The sequence below is a fragment of the Cygnus olor genome, chromosome 16 (genome assembly GCF_009769625.2).
Source record: "Cygnus olor isolate bCygOlo1 chromosome 16, bCygOlo1.pri.v2, whole genome shotgun sequence".
In the NCBI taxonomy this organism is placed as follows: domain Eukaryota; kingdom Metazoa; phylum Chordata; class Aves; order Anseriformes; family Anatidae; genus Cygnus; species Cygnus olor.
The window spans coordinates 10,209,464-10,230,383 of NC_049184.1; the positions used below are offsets into that span (position 1 = coordinate 10,209,464).

The following is a 20,920-nucleotide window of genomic DNA, read 5'->3' on the forward strand; positions in this document are numbered from 1 at the left end:
CTTCCATGGAGAAGCTCCTGCTTTGTGCCTCTGTTTGAATGATCTGTGAATGCAGGAGCCCAGAGAGGGCAGGTTAAAACAAACCCTGGGCACCTCTCAGTGCACAGGTCTCACAAGAGTAAAATCGCCCTTTCATGTAATGGCTGTTAGCTTGCCTATTTCAAAATCGCTTTGCAAAGTACTACCCACTGGAAATGTTCATAAAAAGCAATAGTAAATGTTATCAAAGATGCATATCTGGAGAATGAATCTCTACTGCTAGAGAGGATATGAAAATGGTTCCTAAATATTTTCTGAATCTGAAAGTACTTCTGTGCCAGTTGAAGCCAGCCTTTTACATCACTCAGCTTTGTCTTTCTACACATAGCAAAGTTTCTTCCTCTCTCCTCGACTGGAATTGTCTCACTCAGAAAAATCTGAAGCGGTGGGCATGGGGAGCATGGCTGGAGAAACGCAGGAGTGGTTCTGTTGTGCTCTGCTGCCAGCAGCGTATACACCCTGTGATGGGGATGTGTACACAGCTAATGCTGACATGGCTGCACAACAGATTCCCAGTCTGTTAAAGCATTTGAGTACATCCTTAACCTGAAATATGTCTGCAGACTTAATTTTTTAATCATTATTTGTGCCTTAAGCAAATTCAGGAAAAACATACTCACGAAATCCTATTCAAAGAAAAGAAAACTGAATGCTTAAGGCTTCCCCTGGTTGAGATCATCTGCCCGAAACGGAGACTCCTTGATGTTGCTGTCTGAAACTCACCGTCTATGCTTTCCACAGATAGCTGCAGGCCAAGATTGTGCTGTGGATTCACCACCCAGTGATTACTGGTTGCAGTAATGTCAAACACCAGCCACCCTTCTTCTGCAGCCCAAATTGTTCGAGAGTCGAGCAGGAACAAATCTGAGTCCCTGAAAAAAAGAAGTGCAATTTCTTGTTACCTGGGCTTTCCACTGGGGTCTCTACAACACTCACATGCCCGCGTTAAGCAACACACTCGGTCAGCCGTTCAGGAACAGACACGATGCTGGAGCTGGGCTGGCGTGCTTTCCTACCTAATCACCTTCACATGAAGTGCTTTTCTTCTCTCTTTAAAAAAGGGAGGATGGGTTGAAGCAGAGTTGAGGTGGTTTTGGATTACTTTGCTGCTGCAGTTAACCTTAGAGCTGCTGATGCAACTTCAGAAGAAATGCTTGCCAGGCACAGATTTGCAAAATTATTGTTTGCATATGCAAACTTAGTAATTGGGCAGACAATGCTGCTCATTATCCTTTCCACACATAATTTCCTGACTTTTACGCATAATTGTAGCACTGGCGCAAGCCAGCTGGAACACTGTTGTGCATATATTAACATATGTAATGGTTTTTTAAATTTGTTCATCTGAGGTTACAGATAATTGATTGAGGCAATAACCCTCTGCACAGTCACAGGTCTGCATAATGTTGGGTGGCAATTTCCTTTCAATTTGTTGCTTACATCTTTAAAAGGCCACTGCTGGATTATTCTGGTTGGAGAAATGAAAACAGAAGCTGAGAAAGATTGGGAATAGAGAGGATTTCTTGCATTTAAAAAGAGTGAAATCATTCTGGATTTACAAAATATTTCCTGGCAAATTTCTGTAAAATGAAAATTTGAGAAAACACAGGTTCTGTAAAGGAAGGAGCCTTCTCTTATCAGGAATTAAGAAAGAGGTAAAACTTGATGAAAATAGTAGCAGAATTGGATGGTGGTGCAGTTTCTTTATTTAAAAAAAAAAGCAACAACTTTACAAGGAGAACAAAGAAACCCGGTGGAAGAGTCTAGACAAGTCCTGTAAGGGCTGCTTCTGTACTTGTAGTGCACAAACATGATAACTTGTTTAAGTGTAATTATATCCTTTTGAGTGAAGAAATATCCTTGGAAAACCCTTTAATTGTGTCCTCAAAGCTTCAAGAAAGCCTTACTAATTTTGTCGCTATTGATTTGTCAGTGCAAATACATATATATTTCTAATTTTATTTACTCGGTGCCTCTTGTTTGCACATAATATCAAGTGATCAGAATTGAGTCCCAGAAGAGCTGTCAACATAGAGGCTTTTGTCTCTCAGATTTTAGCAATTATTTTCCCTGTGAGATACCAAGAAATTAGAGGCTTTTGTCTCACAGAGCTGACTCAAAACAGAAGCAGTTTTATTGCGATGGTTTTTGCTATCTATCCTTTCAACCTTTGTGGGCTGGGGTGTGTAAGAGATGATGGCTTTCCTCCGTGAGCTGGTAGGTGTCACTGCCTCTGGCTCTGTGTGGGCTTACAAGAAATTAAACTTCTGAAATTAGTTCCTGCAGAGCACGTGAGCACGTCATCGAGCACGTGTAAAAGGAGGTTCTGTTGTTTTCCCAGCACTTCATTTTTAAAAGAAAGCATTTTGCTTTCCTTTAAACAAAGTTTTGGTCTGTGGAAGAAGCCCTACATCAGAACTGACCTTGCTGCAACACTTCCTTGCCAGCACATAGTGGGTTCTACAAGGAGTATTTTGGTGGATGTTTGGGCAGCCACGGCTCAGGAAGGGGCCGTGGTGCAGGCGATGGAGAGGCTCAGCCCAGGTGCTGGGATTTGTTCAGCCATCTCCACTCGGTGCATCCAGGACAGCTGAAGACAAATGGTGCAGATCAACCCTCCCTCCATGTGTGCGCTAGTTACGGGAAGGTATGATGCTTGAGCACAAGCCGGGGGGGCAGATTTCCTGGGGTTTCATCCCCACCCAGGAGCTATGGCCATGTGCCCACAGCACATGACGCAGCCGCACGGACACCTCCCGCCCTTCCCTGTTTACAGCGTGTGGAACAGAACGCGTCCCAGGGGAGCTGGGGACGAGGGAGTAGTACGGATTGGCCCGTTCCAATGGCTGAGTCCAAGTTTCCAGAAGTAAAGGGCTTTTATATTCACATACTGCATCATTTAAGCATGGCCCCTGACTGGAACTCATGATTCACACAACGTTTGGTTAATAGGGACTTGGCTTGCTTGGTTTTTCTCCCTTGTAGTTTGCAGGTTGAAGATAATAACAATAATGATAACTTTTTTTTTTTTTTTTTTAAGCTACTGCTCAACTGCAGCGTTATTACTCAGAAAAACCAGCCTTCAAGCTTCCCATGCTGACATGATGCAATCGGGGTAACCAGACAACATGAGGCATCAAGTACCAGGGTGAGTCAGGCTGGGAAATTGTATAATGCGTTTGTTTTCCTGTAGTTACAGCAATGTGCAAACAATAGGCCTGGAGGGGAAGCCCGAAGTGAGAGAGATCAAAGGGACCCACTAAAGGGAAATGTCCTTCCCACACACACTTGGAACATTTGGACCCAAAAAGGCCTCGTGTCAGATGCTCCCTGGAGAGGTTCAAGCACTCCTGGATTTGCACTTTCCACCCCGGCCCACCAGCAGCGGCCAGGGTTGGGATGCAAAAACCTGACTGGCGTTGCAGGCAGAGCATCTGAGGCTCCTGAGGTTGTGGCGCCTGTTCTAATGAAAAGAAACCTCCCGTTCTCTTAAAAAGAACAACCTCCCATGAAGTAAAATGCCCTGCTCCCCAAAGACTTATGGCAAAACAACATTGAATCACTAGCTAACAGACAGCGAGTCCTTCAGACATCGTTGCTGGATAAGTCATAATAAGCAGAGCGAAGAGATGTTATTCTGCTTAGCCTTACACAAAATTTGTTCTGAGGGCTCCTGTCTAATGAGTTGTTACAAGAGTTAGTGCTAGTTAAGTCTAGCTGATATGGCTGGTTTGGATTTTAGATTTGAGATAAAGATCTAAGCACAAAGGGAAGAGGTTCCTAGTGCACATCTCAACCGCTGGTACCTTACCTAGTGACTGTATACACATTTAGAGCGTTCTTGGAGCAATGTCAATGATGGTTTTACAACCAGGAGGCAGAGAACCACTTTGGTTCCTTGTTCTTTCAGTCCCTTCATTTAAGAACTTCAGAGCATGTCACAAACTTTACTGAGCCTTCTACCAGACTAAGGATATGAAAAGGAACACGATCCTCATTTTACAGAAAATTAAGCTGGAACATGGAAACATTAATGTCTAGATTAGAGTTACATAAATGATGAAGTCTGGATCCAGACCACAAGTATGTTTTGTTGAGACCACATCAAAATGCCTCAGCATTCAAAGTACTTAGATCAGTAGGAGTGTCAAAGCTTTTAGTGATGATAAAACTCAGGGTTTTCAGATCAGTTTTCTCAAGCAACAGGCTGTTGCTGCAGCAGCCTGAGCTGAGGACGGGAGGTTGGCACTTGTCTGCTGACTGTTTCAGTAGTGTCTGGTGTTGGACACCAGAAAGGAGACACACCTCCTGGTAGAAAGTACTGCTGAAAGTTTGTCTGCAGGTCATATAGTTGCTGTGTGGTCTATAAAACTTCCTTTACTAACTCAGTGTTTTCTGGACTGAAGGTTGAATAACAAGGATTGCAAAGCGAGGCTGGCTGGGGACGATGCATGTGAGATTGTGTCTGGAAAGCAGCTGGAGCTATGGATGTGGAAGGGCTGAAGCTGCTAAAGGGCTGGGTGTGAGCAGGGAAGTGGAGGGCTGGTGGCATGAGAGGGCTAAGAAAGGGTGATCAGTGGAAGAGAAAGGACTGGAAAAAGTGAGGTTTATGGCAATGAGTGGAGAAATAAGAGAAAGAAAATGCAAGTAAAAGCATCCTGAAAGGGAAGAGTGAGGAAGAGAGTTGCTGTGTTGCAACCCCCGAAGTTCTAAGAGAAATTATTGGCAACCAGGCAGCTTCATGGAAATAGCAAGTATGGGCACTTTGCTTTTTGTTGGGGTATTTTTTCAGCCTCTTGGATATGATCTGGTTTGTAGCCATAAATGCTAAATCAAAAGTGCAGCATCTCTCCTAGCCACCTGACCTGGTGGGAACCACAGGGAAGAGCAAGGACGTGAGAGAGGGAGACTGTGAAATTGAAAGTCATTGGTTCTGCAATAGCAAGGGAGAACAGTAGATGAAACTCCACCAATAAAAACCATAATGCTCTAAGGTCTGTAGTTCTGCAGCATAGCCCTCTTAGCAAGCAGCACCTCCTTTTGCGTCTGTTTTCTTCCCTCGCTTTCCCCATCCCCCTTGTCAGCTCTGTTATTTCAAGCTGCTGGTTGACAAGTGGTAGTAAACACTAGTGAGCAATTCCAAATGGGATAAAAATAAATGGGAAGAAACACAGGCAGCAGAAGACAAGGTGACTCTTGGCAGCTCTCCTTACATTGCAAAACGAGCTGATGGCTGTGATGTGCTGGCACTCCGGGCTGTGAGCACCTTGGAGCCTTGGTGGCTCTCCTGTCCATGTCCTGGCAGCAGCCAGCCCAGGGCACTGCCAGCAGGTCCTGCTGTCCCCTGTCTGCCTTTCAGGCATCTGCTGGCCCAAAGAGCACACTGAGGCTGTCTGGCCACTGCACAGCTCTAATCCCTACCTGCTAGTTTGAGGAATTACAGATCTAGCAGTGTTTTAAACAATAACCATATTGTGACACCTTGCAGCAGTAGACTTGAATTGCTTTACAAATATGGGTCAGTCCTCCCACGTCCGTTTTAAAGTGGGAAACACTGGAGGCACAGATACGTTAAATGGCTTACTGACTCAGCTTGTAAACCACAGGAGCATAATCCTATCCTCTTGACTGGTATTATAACCTTAGAGGAGCTGTTTGGGCCACAGGCACGGTGCAAGCTGGCAAATTAACTGCAAGGTAGCCCAAAGACAGAGGTGGCAGGGGGATTGTGGGCAATTCACGTCCAGGTTTGAGCAGGTGGAGGGAGGAGAAGGCAGAAAGAGCATCCAGGGAGGAGGTCTTGGGTTGGAAGACATCTGTTTGGATTAAAAAACTGCAGCATCCAGATTCCACTTTGCTTGGTGTCATTACTTAAAGTTGGCTGCAGCTGTCCAAAGACAAGCTTAGGAAAATATTTTTCAGACTTTCCTACTCTGAGAGGGCCCCAGGATCTCCCTGGGCCTCTCCCTGGCACGTTTGCAACACCCTCTGTACACGGCCCCGATGCAGCCCTCCTCCCACACCTCCCCTTCCCTGCGCCTTGGATCCCCCCTCTCCCTGCCGAGCTGCCAGCGAGCCCAGCCCGGGGGTCCTCCAGGTGAAGGCACAGACTGCTGGAGGTGGCCTGAAAACTGGCTGTGATGATGGTGAGACAGATCTGTGTAAATTCTGTTGAAGCTTGGGAGAAATTAAATTCGCTTTAAAATTTCCTCATGTTCCTAGTTCTACCTCATTTGTCCCCAGTAGCCGTGCTCCCCTTCCTGTGTAGTGCTTGAGGTCATCATCTAGGATTCAAAGACTGATTAAAAGTGGCAATGGGAGAGTTTGTTGCAGAGAGATGCAACATGTTTCCTAAATAGGAAGCCTCCTGTAACAGCCGTGCTGAGAGAAATGAGGTTATGTACGTATCCCTGACACTCTGTGCAGATGTTTCTGTTCGGTATTGAATCGCTGTTCGTTAGTGCATCACTTAGCTGAGGAAGAGCCTGCTGGGGTATGCAAAATGCTTCCTGCAGCTACTCGAGTGCCTGTGAAGAGTCGTGCCTCGCTGAGTGACTTCAAGACTTGTCAGAGGTTTTTGCAGTGGCTTTGAGGAATGGTCTGAAAGAGAGAACTGAATGCAGCGCTGCTCTTGGGGGGCTGCGGGGTTTCCATGCTCAAGTTCCCTGCTGCTGTGCCCAAGAGCATATCAGGATGAGAACAGTTACCAACCTATGTGCAGAAAATGTAATAAAAACAAAAACTATTGTCAGTACCTTCCTAGATGCTGTTAGAGTGCTTGTGGATACAGCCGTGGTGCTGGGGCACAACATTAAAACAAACTGTATCTTTCTTCACTGCACAACCCCTGGAACAATCACAACAGTTATTTTCTAAAGCTCCAAAAAGAGGAGACATCTGCTTTGCCTGTTGGGTGGGCCTAAGCCTTTCTTAGTTACTAGAATTACATGTTTCAACCCACAACATGGAAACAGACCCCAATGAACAAGGGAAAGGGGTCTGGAGAGGGGCTCAGGTTTGATCTGGGTGCAGAAGTGGCGTAGTTTGAAACACAAACTAAAGCATTCCAGCTGCAAGTCAAACCCAGGAATGCATCGTGCAAGATCTTTTTTTTCTGTAGGGCTGGTAACATGAGCATCCACATCATTCACTGCCTTTGAAGCCTGTGAAGCCCATAATGGGCACAAAGTGAACATGTAGCAACTCCATTACAATTACCAAAGGCTGGTCAAGTACCTGGCTTTATTCTGTCCAGTAACAAAACTCCCATACACTTCAAAGGGGTTGGGATTTACTCCACAGTGCGAGTGCTGGGTCCACTGAAACAGGAGATGAAATTCTGCGATGAGGTATTTCAGCTGCAGAAGGTGCAGACAGATGGGTGGGATCGAGCTCTGCTGTTGAGGAGAATTACACAGCCTGCATTTTTTTCTCTAGCTTCATGTTAATAAATTGAGGATGATGCCCCAGCTGACAGCCTGCCCAGAACTGCATGGGTACTTTGTGAAAGTACACAAGTTCATATCAACTACAATAAGAGTTAGGTATCAAACCTGCTGCTAGAAACCCCATTAAGCACCCGTGTGTCTGTTAGGCACCGAGGTCCCTTTGGAGTTGTTGCTTTGGCCATCGCTTGGAACACCGGTGGAAAAAGGTAACGGATATTTCCTTTCCAAAGTGCCTCACAAACTATTTTCACGACCTCTCTGTAAAAGCAACAAAGTTCATTTTTCTCAGGCTCCTCTCCACAAGCCTTGTTTTAACACGTTTCCTGCTTTGGTGCCTGAAACAAATGACTTTCAATGCCCTGCAGCAAGCCCCGTGGTGTGCGCTCCCTCGCTCTGGAGAGGAAGGGAGCAGCTTGGAGCAGCTTTGTGCTCTCACAGCACCCAGGCAGGAGGAGATGGGGGCTTGGCCAGCACCTGGCTCCCTGGTGGCAACCTGTGCTTCCCACCGCGGGTTCCTTACCACAAGCAGGGACTCAGTGACCCACTGCTCAGCACCCTTCTCAACACAGCTGGTGGCTTTGCAAAGCTCTTTCCCAAGCTTTTGGGTGAGGGAACCATGAAGACCAAAGAGAAGGTGGACAGGAGTCACTGGACCTTAGGTTGTGCATGTGAAGGCTTCAAGACATGTTATTTTAGTCAAAACTTCAGCTGTTTTCACAGTGTTTATGATATTAGGAACATTTTTGTTCGTGAATGTACTTGTTTGCTTAAAGTGAATAACTGGTGCTTTGTGCCTCAAGAATGCTGTGCATGCTTTTTTATAACCGAGATGTTGTCAGTTTGAAAAGCTTGCCTTGCAATGAGTTCAGAGATTCGGAAAGTGCAGAAAGAATATTTGATTATTTAGTCTGCTTTCCTAAAGACTCCTGTATTTGTATCTTCATTTTGACAGAGATAATTTCTTAGTCAAAGTCCAGAGGGGCACCCAGTCTGCTACAGAGGATGGAGCTGTGCTCTCGTTCTTGCTGCCACGGCGGTTAGGCACGTGTCTGCCCACAGCTGCGCAGGCGGATGGATGGCAGCATCCATCCTATGTTCAAACGTCCCTGTTACCGAGGGGCACACCTTCAGCAATGTCTGCGGTGGGGGCAGCTGTCTGCCTGGAAAGACCTAGACCTGTGTTTTTCACCCACAGTAAGTTGCAAACAGAGATGTTGCTGGTTAGCTATCTGCCAGCCTGCCTGAACTCGTAACACAAGTACTGAATTGCTGAGCTGCTGGTGCTCGTGGTTTATCTGAACCGAGGGCACACCAGCACGCCCTCAGAACTGGAGGCTTATCTGAGGTTTAGCTGGAAATCAAGACTCCAGCACAGCCAGTGGTCCCTTCACCCTCAAGGAAAAGACCTCCAGTCAGCCACAACTTTCTTTTCAGATGAATGCTGTGCTGTTTGGGGGCCCCAGGAGCTGTCCTGGCCCCTCCTGTGTGTCACCGTGTGGTGCAGGAGGCGACCTGATCCCACCGCTGCCTCGGGGAGGCTGGCAGTGCGTTTCTGCATGTTGGTGCGCCCGAGCACGAGGTATGCTCCGTGGGCGAGCAAAAGCTTGGGGAATATCTGATGTCTCAGGAAAGCAATTCCAGTAATCTGCTGGGAGATGCCACTGCTGTTTTATCATCATGAGAGCAGGGGGAGAAGGAAACCCATCTGTTATTTCGTTGGCCATCGTACCTGCCGTGCTCTAGGGGAAGGCACCGACAAAGCAAAATGTGAGCAAAGGTTTCTCGCGGTGCAGGGGGAGGGCTTGGCTTTGTTTTGCTCTTGTTGCTAGCAACATCGGATGGGTCTGACTTTCCAGCCTGCTCAGGATGAGACAAACAGCCAAGGAAGCATCAAAGTGAACGGGTGTTTTTTGATCAACACTGCAGAGAGTTTGTTTTCTTTCTCCACTTGCCCAATGACACACTAACTTGGATGACTGGTCTGTGACAGAGCTGGTTGGAAAATGTCAGTGGAAAAACGCACAAAAAGAGCAAATATTTTTACAAATGCTAGTGACAATATTTTTACCTTTGGTCAATCCAAACCAACAGGAATATTTTTTTTTTTTTCAGTACGAACTGTTCAAAACTCAACAGTGCCTGTGCCAAAATGTATGCAAAGGGCGAATATGCATGAACACTCATTAAAAAAAAAAAAGCTGTTCCTGTGGTGAATGTGATGCAGTAAAACTGCATCTAATCTTGTAGCTGGAACATCTGTATAATTAGCAGTATTCCTCACCTCTTCCACCCAGTGGTTCATGTATATGCCTGGCCTTTGCATGCATTTTTTCCTTTAGGAATAAGAGCTTGTGAAGGAGACAGCTTAAAGAAAGGCTGCTCCACGCAGTTGTAGACACAGAACCCACCCAGGAAGTACCTTGCAGCCCTCTCTACAGATCCTTGTAACAAACCTGTGGATGTATCATCTTAAAATTAAGGAGCTGAATGTCATGCTAACTCTGTCAGTAAATTTCCTTGCTGGAACCTCACTAATCAGGGTCTGAAGGAGAATTTCCCTGGCATCCATTCCTGTGGTGACAAAGGACATTTACTCCAAGGATATGTTTCTGGCAACTCCCTACTGTCCTGGCACACTGGGCATCTGCCAGCACATATCCTTTTTCTGCTTTTCCCATGAATGAGAAGTTATCCCCGCAAGCTTTTATCTATATAACTTAAGAAATATAGCAAAGGGAGGCCTTTGTGTCCGTGAGGGCTGAAGATGGAAGGAACTTAAATACTTGTAGTAGGCAGGATCTAACAGGTCCTATGCATGTTTATGGCTTGTTGCCTTCTCCTTTAAGAAACCCTAGTTAAAATGCTTGAGTTATCATTGTTTAATAAAAATAGATTAATACTAGCGTAGTCCCTCAAACCTTGTAAATAATTGTCATTCGAAATGTTGAGAGAACCACGAGTTTTATACCCACATGCCAGTGTTTAAACTTTTACCATACAGCAAAGCTGGTAGAAAGTCTCACCATTTAGAACTGTTGATAAGGTTTCCTGTCACATTTTAATGGATCAAAAATGCAAAACTATATATATTTTTGCCTTTTTATTACCTCTTTTAAAACTATAAAGCCACAATCCTGATTACACTATTGTTTCTTACCCTTTTGGACTTCCCCCATTTTAAATCCCTGGTGTTTCTCTTTTCATAAACTTAAATTAGGTCTGTAGTGTTATTGCCTCATATTTAGTAGTCCTAGAGAATAACTTCTGACTAGCATGTGATTGTAAATACTTTTCATGTAAATAAATGCAGTCTTTTGGTAGGCTTTGTATTTAGAAGAAATGTGCAAATGAAACTAAGTGCCTTTGATAAGCGGTTTGGGATTGCTGATTAATTGGAACCAAGAACAGATGAGAAAATTAAACATATGTTCTTATTCAAGTTCCCTGGAGGATTTGTCAGGGAGTTTGGCATACATTAATAATTCCCTGGAATGGATTTAATAGCTCATCTTGTAGTTGTGCACACACAAAACAATCAGTCAATATAAAGAGCATGGTGTCGTCTGTCTTTGTTAATTAGGGATCTCAAATGCCTTTGGTAATAAGGGCTAGTAATTAAGTTCCAACTAGAAAGGAAGCGTTCAGATGTGGTTTTGCCACCTCAGGATCCATAAGCAGCAAGAAGAAGAGGCTATGTCTGCCAGAAATCTTGAAACACTTTGAGCCTGTGGCCTCCTCCCGCACTATAACACAGCCAGGCGCACAGCCCCTGCCCCTCGCTCACTCCTCAGCTGCTGGGTGCTCTCGGGGCACCTTGAGGCTCCTGGGCACCTTCACACCTTCACCCCGTGCCTTGATGGCTGAGCACACGCAGCAGCTGCATTAGCATCGACCGAGATTTCACGGGACAGCCCGTGTGCCTAAAGCCCCTTCTGCTGATAGCACCAGTATTTGTGAAAACATCGGGCATAAGCCCTTGAAGGCACCTGCTGTGCTCACATCAGGATTTCCCTGAGGGTCACTCACCTTCCTGGGTGCTCCTGGAGGACCTGGTAGACACTAATCTGGAACGTTTCATTATCAAAGCGTTCGCGGATGTAATCCTTATATATCCTGAACTCGGCGGCTGTCACTGCTTCCCCCTCTGGGATTCTGGAGAGATCAAACCTGAACTCTCGGTAGTGGCAGCGCTGATGGTGAAACTCTCTGTCATGCTCCACTGAAACAGAAAAACAGCCCATTAGCCACCTGCTTTGTTCCCTTTCCCCTCACCATCAAACAAGCTTGCGAGTTGCCACAACAGCAAAGGGCAAGAATATCTGATTGCAGCATCTCACGCTGCCGTTCGGTTCGTTAAAGCACACAGGACACAAAGCCTCTATCTAGGCTACTAGAAGGACGTAGGTGCTTACTAGGCTGTCTTTGAAACAGTTTTACAACTGGCTGGCACAGGATGCAAGTGACTGTTGCGTTTTAATGATTTTTGGCAGGTCTGTGTTTGACAAGTGACTCTGGACATTTGCCACTGATAACGGCCGGGCTGCTGTGGGAAGGGGCCGAAAGAAATGGGGGGCTTTGCAGGAGTGCTGGCAAATTCCAGTCCTTGGGGCTTTTCACACCGCTGACCCACATTTGTTGCCAGCTGAACTCATTACAGATTCTCAGTGCCGCTCAAGGGTTGGAGCTGCTGTTTTGAGGCATCTTTAGCGATCCAGGCTGTGAAGCAAACGTTCACTTCCATGTATCAACAGTGACTTTGAAATAGCAAGAAGTGCCAGATTCCTCCCGAGACAGCACTGGGATGGCGTGTTGTGCCCCTGATGGATCTGCCTGCCGCTGATGTATGGCTGATGGGCTCGTGCAGCGCTGCCGGTAGTGGTGGAGCAGAGGGGCACTGTGCTGAGGAGACAAAGACCTCGAGCTTGTCCCCTAGCAAGCTGCAGCAAGGGGAGGAGAGGTGTCAGTGCCCCATCTGAACACACAAAGTGCAGTGCCCTTCTTCGAACAAATTCCAAATTAAACAGACAATTCAGACAAAGGAAAATGGGGAAACAGAGGTACAAGGGGACGCACGGACTCGCCAGAGGTCACGCCGCACGGCGTTCAGAGGGCCGAGGTTTGAACCAGGGCCTTCCCGTGCGTCCCGGTCCTGTTGTCTGTCCACTTGACCTCCCTGCAGCTCGACTGCACAATTCAAGTAGTTAGCTCTGAGGTTTTCTTGGCAAAGAATGCGCGTCTTTCTACAGGCCTGATTCTCTTCTGGCAGCAGTAAATCCATTGTGTAAATCCATTGACTTAAATGGAATTACTCCTGAAAAAGAGGAGTTTCAGCCTGAGACTGGGAAGTGCTATTTAAATTTACGGCGCTGCACGGCACGAACGTACCTCGGGGGGCTCCCTGGTGGCAGGGACGGAGCACGGGGAGTCCCCGGGAGCGGGGCTGTGTCCGGCCGCTCGCACGGAGCGGGTCCAGCCCAGCTTTGCTGGCCGGCGGTCAGCAGCTGGCTGTGGGCTCTTCCTCCTCTCGCGCAACGTTTCTGCAAGCAGTCCAGGGCTCGCAGTTTGCCACTGTATGATTGCTGCTCAGGGAAATACCTCAGCGCTCTTACTAATAGCTGGGATTTGTCTTAGAGGAGTTTTTTAGGTATGAAACCCCTAAACTTTCCAAGACAGAGGCGATTAAGTTCAGCAAATGGTTTTATAGTTTGGGCAGTCTTCGCGTGCACTGAGTGAACAGAGTTATTGTTCCACCTCCAGCTATAACATCTAGTGCAGCCTCAGGAAGATGGCTCACTCCCTCATACCCTGAGGTGTGAGAATTGTGAGTAGTCACCAGCTTTTGTAACACAGTTGGCAGGCTAAAACTGCCCTGTAAGCGCTAGCAATCCTATTAAATATGCCTCAATCCCTTCCCTCCAAGATATTCTCAGCAGAAAAAGATATAAAGAGTATGATTTCAGTCTCAGAGGAATTTGTTTGCACCTAAATTACAGAGGAATGGAAAAATATTTTAATATGTAATATCTCTTTTAACCACAACTATAGAAGAATGAATATAATGTTGTGTGGTTTTAATTATATTATGGATAACATCACCAGCAGGGTGGATTACAGATAGGTCAAACTGTAGGATGTACAGAGAGATTTGCTTCCAAAGACATGAGAAGGCTGAATTTTTGAAGGAAGGTGGGTGTACCTTTTCAGTGTTACACACTTGATGACAAATAATCAGTCAATGCTGGTGTATGCACTTCACACACAGTCTGACAACAGACACATGAAGATGAAACTTTTCTGGGTGCTGCTAAGAGTTCGCAGCGATTCCCACTGCAGAGCACTAGAAAAAATGTGTCATATTAGTGTGAGAAATTAATGGCCAGGGTCATAAAATAAAAAGCCCCAGAGTTTGAACTTTCCCATGCTTTGCAGATGTTTGGATATAGGGTTTTGGGCTGAGCCATCTTTAGTGTTAAAGCAAACATTCCTGTGGCTATAGTCATTAAGATCATGAAAATATGTGGATATGTAACTGAAGAAAGAATCCCAAGAAACCCTTCAACTCAGTGTTTATTGTTTTTCCCCTTTTTCTTTGCACTCTGGTCCTATCTGCTGACCCAGAAGTAACAAATCCTTTCAGAACTAATTTATGAGAAACACTGACCCTGAATCAACATCTGTTAGATGACTGCAGTAAATCTTATTACATAATTAAACACCAAAATCTATGTTAAAATAACGTTAAGGGTCTGACTTGAACTCATAAAAGCAAGACTCTTCATTATGAGGACTGAAATCCTATCCTTAATTCATGCTGCTGTGCTTTGGTATTTGTGAACATATGGTACAGTATATATGATCGTGCACTTTTTGTAGTCCCCAGTAATACCTTAAGCACAACAGCATGAGGTAAGCAGGGGAGTGCTCAAGGAGTCCGAGTTTCCTGGGTTTGATGGGTGTTAGTCAGACCTTTGACAATTCTGCAACAGGGTTGTTTCCAATTAATTACCTGAGGAGTTTGAATAAGGTTGGGGGGCGTTTAAAGAGGGGAATGGTATTTCGAGTGTTCAGTGAAACAATCGAGGGAATTGCTACAGCTCTTTGAATGTGGCTGCAGTTTCTCTGTTAGGTCTATAAAATCTGTGATCCTTATTGACATAACCTACCGTAATGAGAAGCTTTTGGTCATTTTTGATGGACTTAATCTCAGCTGTTTGTCAGCCATCGTGTGTTAAATGCTCACTTAAAAGTCAAAACACAGTATGATTGTTTGCTGGGTATAGTTAACAGCCCAAAGAACATGAACTTGTGTTTGTCCTAGGCTCATAGTTCTTACAAATCACTACAACCCCAAGGCTTTTGGAGAACAGTTTTAGCCCAGTTCCTAATTTGAAATGTTGGAAATTCCAGCTCAGAAACTGTCACAATTCAAATGCCTTGGCAAGGCAGCTGCTTGGAGAGGAAGCCAAGGCTCTGGATGTGCAATCGAAGGGCGTAAAATATGAAAAGGAAGAACACCCTTGAAAAATAATTCTGCTGTGAAACAGACGGTGTGCCTTAGCTGTGGGAAAACAGTGGATCTCGCCCCCTAACAAAATAATCCGTCCACAAGCGATGCACGTGTAAATGCACACCTCTTCTCATTTCTAGACGTGGTCTCTGTTTTGGAAGCACAAGCTCTGTAGACAAATTATGAACTAATTTAACACACAGCTCAAAATCTGTTGGTGCAAAATAACTCTAGGGTCAAGAGTGGCATAGCAAGTGTGGCAGTTAATTGCAGCTACTGCAGGTGGGGATCATCAGGCACTCCCTTGGGCGTAGTCCTGTGGGAAAGGAAAGGCCGAGACGATGGAGCCTGAGAGCTGTAGCATGGAGGTGGACAGCAGATTCTTGAGAAAATAAAACAAGAAAAAGTGTGCAGGACAATTAAGGTGATGTGAACAAAACAAGCACATATCTTTGGTTAGTGGTTGTCAGTAAATTTGCCACACCTCTGTTGCAAATATGCAAGTAAGCTTGGCATCTTTGAAAGTCCAGCCTTGACTATCTGTCCACGATCTGAGTGCTGCACAGGCTGCAGCCGTCTATCTGATACAGATAGGGCTCCAAGCTCTCTGAAGTCTTTTGTTTCTCCCAACCAACTCTGTTGTGGCGTTGTAGTGATGCAAGAGGAGGCAGGGTGGCACGGTTGTGCAACAACAGGGATGATTAGAAGAAAACGCGATGGATACACGCGATCAGGTGTAAAGTAGCCAAGTACCAGATCCAAAAATATGGGAAAGCTGAAGATAAAATGTCAACAAATCTTTGGCATTTGTTTTGACATGTACTCTTTTCAGATACAAAACTTGAAAACATTAAGATACAGGGATGAAAAATTGTAGTGGTTGACATCCAGAACTTGTGGCAATACAGTTGACACCAGTACCAAAAAAAGTAATATTGGACAGAGAAGCTTGTGATCCTGATATAATACCCCAGGGTATCAAACTTCTAAAGCAAATGATACATCAGCAGAAAGCTGGGAAACTTGAACTGATCCCATTTTTGGTCATTTTCACAGCAAAATATGTTGAGACTGGAAATAAGAGCCCCAGCTATTCTCAGCTTCTTTGTAAATCACTACTGGTAAATGGAAAGCTGATCCGAGCTAATTCTGTAAACACTGGTTAGGCCACTGGTTTTGTAATATGGATTGATGGTAGTCAAGGCATGAAACATGACAGCCATGATTATGTTGAGATGTAGCTTGCAATAGCTGTTATTTGTGCCCACACATACCAAAGAAACCGTACAGTTTTTCAGCCTCTGTACCAAGCACAGTAGCACAGTGTCAGTCATTAACTCCATGTATCAAGCAAAGAACCAGTGAATCACAGCAATAATTTTTCAAGAATAGCTGTTAAAAATAATTATAACAGTAGCGTTAAAAGGGCTAAGCCAACCCCCCAGGGAAGTCAACAGGAATATTTCCACTAATTTCAATAGGTTTCGCAGGAGGCCTTACTTTTGCCAGTCTACTTACCTAAGTATTTTTACATTCTTGTTTTCTGGAGATGTAAAAAATTTCTTTTTCACATGCAAAGTAAACACCAGATGAATAGATTCTGTGCTCAGGCTGCCAAATTGTGAAAGCTTTGGTAATTCTATGCCTCCTTCCCCCTGGCACATATGGAGGATGTATTTAGAATACATTTTGAATATTTAAACAGGTAAAAATTTAAAATTTCCTGTTAACACTTTCACCTGATAATGTGTTAGGTTTTTTACAAGATGCTTTGAGTTGTTGTCTCATTTATTCTAGTGATCGCAGAAGTCGGAACACTACTTGTTTCTAATTTACAATGAAAAAAAAAAAAGCACCAAAAGGAATGTGTAGTAGGGTGTCTTTAACTTCTTCACTCCCCAAAAAGGCCAGAAGGGATTTGTAAAGAACTTTAATCTCAAATAGATTAAAGGTCCTGAATTCCTGAGACTGAAAGATAAGTCAAAGGAAAATAGATTCCAAAAGACAACACCCCCTCGCCTCAGCCTCAGCCACGCAGGAGACTCAACTGCAGAGGCATCAGCAGTTGCCTGTGAAACCCACCGGAGATTTAGATGCCAAAAAAAAATCCGCCACACTCCAGGAGCGATGTCTAACTGGTTTTCAGAGTCTACCTGCGCCTGCCTGACCCCAGGGACTGAAGGAGTCACATAGGTGAGGGTAGTGGATAGCAAAGTCTTTGTCTCCCTTTCCTCTGATAGCTGCAGAGCTACAGAAAATGAGCAGTTTCTGCAGAGATGGCTGAGGGCTGGCAGGTTGGTCCAGTAAGCCTGTGGATTTTGGCCACTAGTTTTCACAAAACACTAGTTTTCACAAAAAAGGGCAAATTATGCTGATTTACACATCCAGCAGTGCAAAGTCTTGGTTGAATTTTAGAAAAATTACCTTTAATTCCTCCCATAACTGCCCCTAGAGATCCTAAACCAAAACTTCAGAAACTTTCTTGCCTCCTTTCTGCATAGAGCACAGGATTCCCAGACACTGGCTGCCCAGGGACCACCAGCTCAGCTGGAGATCCACAAACATTTTCAGCCTACGTACGTTACTGCTTTCAAAGGGATGGCCTGCTCCTACCTGTGTATTTCCTGGGAAGAGGATTCAGCTGGAAAGTATTTTTCCCTTCCCCAGAGGGGCTTTGAGCTGGGTCCCATCCTCACCTGGCCCAGAGAGGCAGCAGCAGGAGGCAGGGCAGGGCTCTCCCTTCAACTCTGGACCCGCTGCGGTTGTGAAACTGCGCTGTAAATTTTCAGGATGCCAAATGTGAGAGCTCTTGATGGGATCCTAATTAACAGGGATTAAATGTTCCCTCTATAAATTGTACTCCTTTGTCTCTAAATTGGTGGATAAAATCATGTCATTTATGAAATATAGGCCTTTTCTCCTTATGTTGGTGAGGTTCAAGAAGGAGGAAAGCAATTAGGGGAAGGATCCAGCAGTCTCTGCAGCTGAAAGGGCCTACTGGGCCCAGCGGGACTCCTCATTGAGCAAGAAGTGCAAGGTCAGTCCCTATATTTTTCTAAGGAGGAGAGGGAGTATAATAAAGACTACAATAATGTCATGCCAAGCCACAGCCTGCTAAGGCCCATGTTTCCCTCCTCATTGTGCGTGACAGCAAGAGCTACAGGGGCAGTTGCAGTAAATTTATAATGGCAAGAATTTGGGAATGTGAAGTTCTGTGATTGGTTTTCATTTGCTTCGTCCTCTCAGCTAAAAGATTTACATGCTGACATTAGGCAGCTGAAGCAGCAGTTAAAGAAATGCTTGGAGAAATAGCTGAAGATCATAAATTGGGAGCCGTATGGATGCAAATGTCCTGGGCTGTCCGTAACTGATGAGATTTCTTATTTTTTAAGAGTGGCAAAAACAGTATTTGGAGGGCTTATTTACACTTCCTTACTGCGTGCCCTCATCTGGCTGTGTGGGAATGCTGCTGGGAGATAGACTTTCACATTTTGGGGGGTGGCTCAGGTGGGGGCAAAGGCCGTGCAAACAGTCTGGGGGGAGGATGCAGAACCAGGGGCACTCTGTCCTTCGGCCTCTGGCCCAAGACCCCCAGGCAGTTGCGGGGCTCTGGGCTCACCTCCCAAAGCCCTGTCCTGATGGTCTTGTCCCCACCTGCCCAGCTCAGGAGGGGCTGCTCAGGGCCAGGGCGATGCTCAGCAGAGGGAACTGTTTTGGGTAACTCGCACCCAGATGCTTGGTGCTCATGCACCCATTTTACACCTGGGCAAAGGGAGGTGAAGGTGATGAGCTCCTTGGAGCACAGTAAATTCAGTATGTGGCAGGGCAAAGTCCTGGCCTGTCCGCTGGTGTCAAGCAGAACTAGTGCATTAATTTCAAACAAGATGAAAACCAGGCTGCATAAATCCTGATCCCCCGTCCCAGAGGTTAGAAACAGGGGGATTCGAAATTCTTCTGGGCTCATGGCTGCAGAGCAATCCAGGGTCAACATTTTTGCCCTGAGAGGGGGAAAAAAGCCCTCTGGAGTTAATATTCTTCCTTTAACCATCACTTCATTTTTTTAGCTTTCAGCATGAAGGTGGTGTTGCCAGCAAGACCACCTAGCCACAAACCCAGCAGGGAGCTTCCAAAATTCTTCTAAACACTGACTCCTTGTTATAAATTCAGAAGTGGTAATAGCAGCAGTGCATATCACATCTGTGCCAGGCTTCGGGCCTGGGAAGGAGCGCTCTCCCCGTTGCTGAACACAACTTGGAAAGATCCTTTCAGTCCACACATGTATCAGCATTAGCCATTTCTTTGTCAACAAATCCCTTAATACGTACCCTTTCTATCATGTACAGATGTCCAAAAAATAATGGAATACTGTACTACAAGATTAAACACTTTAATGTCAGCATATGTGTTGCATGACTCCGAACAATGGTATCATTGTGCGTGTACAAACAGCGGGTTGAGGGAAGATGGGTTTAATTATCTCCGAAGCAGCAGCAAGTTCTTCCTGACTAAGCTGAACTTCAGCTAGCAAGGACGGCTCAGAGCAGAGATTAGGGTTTCTCTAACAAAATGCTGGGCCCTTTCTGAGATTCTTCTGATGTTAGGTTTAGCATCGCAGTTGCTTCACACAGAGCTCGGGGAATGATGCTGAGCCACCTGCTCCCCGGGGAGCCCTGCTGCCAAGGAGCACGGTGGGGTGAGAGGATGCTGCTGCTGTTGCCCTGTGGGGCACCCAGGAGACTTCATTTAAAATTCCTTGGAATGATAGATGGCAAAGGGGAAAGATAATAACTGGGAGGGGATGGACAGAGAGAAGTATGTGTGCTGCCCTCTGCGTTTGGAGACGTTGTAGGCACTTAGAGGCAATGCTGGGTGGTGAAGCTATTTCTGCTTGAAGAACACCCGTGAAATATCTGGGCAGGTCACGCACAGGTAATCCGTTTTCTTTCTGAGCATACCCCGATCAGAACCCGTTTACGCTGTGGTTTCTCTGCTGAAATCAGAGCCAGACTAGATGAAAGGTATTGTGAAAAATTTACACGTGGGACTGTGCTGTGAACATGGAACTCTCCTAATAGTAAACAGACTGACCGTGGTGTGAATCCTGATGCTGAGCTTGTAGTGTCTGAACTTGTATCTGGGGAAAGCGAAGTTAAATAAGCAGGGAAGAGTTGCGTTTCTTCAGAATACCTTATTCACCTCCTTAGCAGGCAAAACACAGCAGCACACAGTGCTGCAATCAGTCAGCAGCTGCTGTAACACAGTATTTGTACGGGACTGGGGGTACATGGTGGAATAGAGAAAAAGGGGGATGAGAGAAGAAAGAAAGAAATGGGAATGAAGTTGTTCCTTTACACAGACTCCCTCTACTTCTACCTTCATCTCCTGAGTATCTCAAACCTCCTTGTTTCTTTCCTCCCTACACTGAGAAGCGGGGATCCAGGACAGTGCTGAGCTGGGGCTTCGCATCCAGCAGCTCGCCCTTCCCAGCACCTTAGGGGTGGCATTTTATCCAGAGAGCCAGGGAGGTGAGCTGGGGACTGCAGTGATGCTGCAGAACCTGGCTCCTCCTGTGTCCTCCCAGATGAGCAGCACTGTGGCCATCTCAAAACGTCTCAAGTTCTCATGTGATCAGTGGGAGCGTGGTTAGGTGACACTGGTATTTAGCCATGCCAGCCTGCAGCAGCCTGGGACCGTTGCCTCCCTCTGCACAGCTGGGGATGCACTGGGCAGCAGCTCCAAGCCAGGGACTCCTGCAGCTCCCTGCAGGCACCCTGCACTGCCCGGGAGGGGCAGCTGCCAAGTTTGCTGCCTACCAAAGGCAATCTTAGCACTTCTCTGCACCCTCCTCTAGAAATGTTCCTGCAGCCAAACTGAGCAGCGAGCAAAGGGAGAGGCAGAAGCTCATCATTACTCCTGCCTTCTCGTC

General features: G+C 45.8%; 1 protein-coding gene across 1 annotated transcript in view; it reads right to left on the reverse strand.

Moving 5' to 3' along the window:
• Positions 1-20,920, reverse strand: part of BMP7 (bone morphogenetic protein 7) — a 46,220-nt gene that overhangs the window by 9,747 nt on the left and 15,553 nt on the right. The window contains exons 2-3 of the mRNA XM_040575642.1: positions 11,514-11,706; positions 763-911 (exon numbers count right to left, since the gene is read on the reverse strand). Coding sequence (XP_040431576.1) covers positions 763-911; positions 11,514-11,706 — 342 coding nt within the window. The remainder of the gene's footprint in view (positions 1-762; positions 912-11,513; positions 11,707-20,920) is intronic.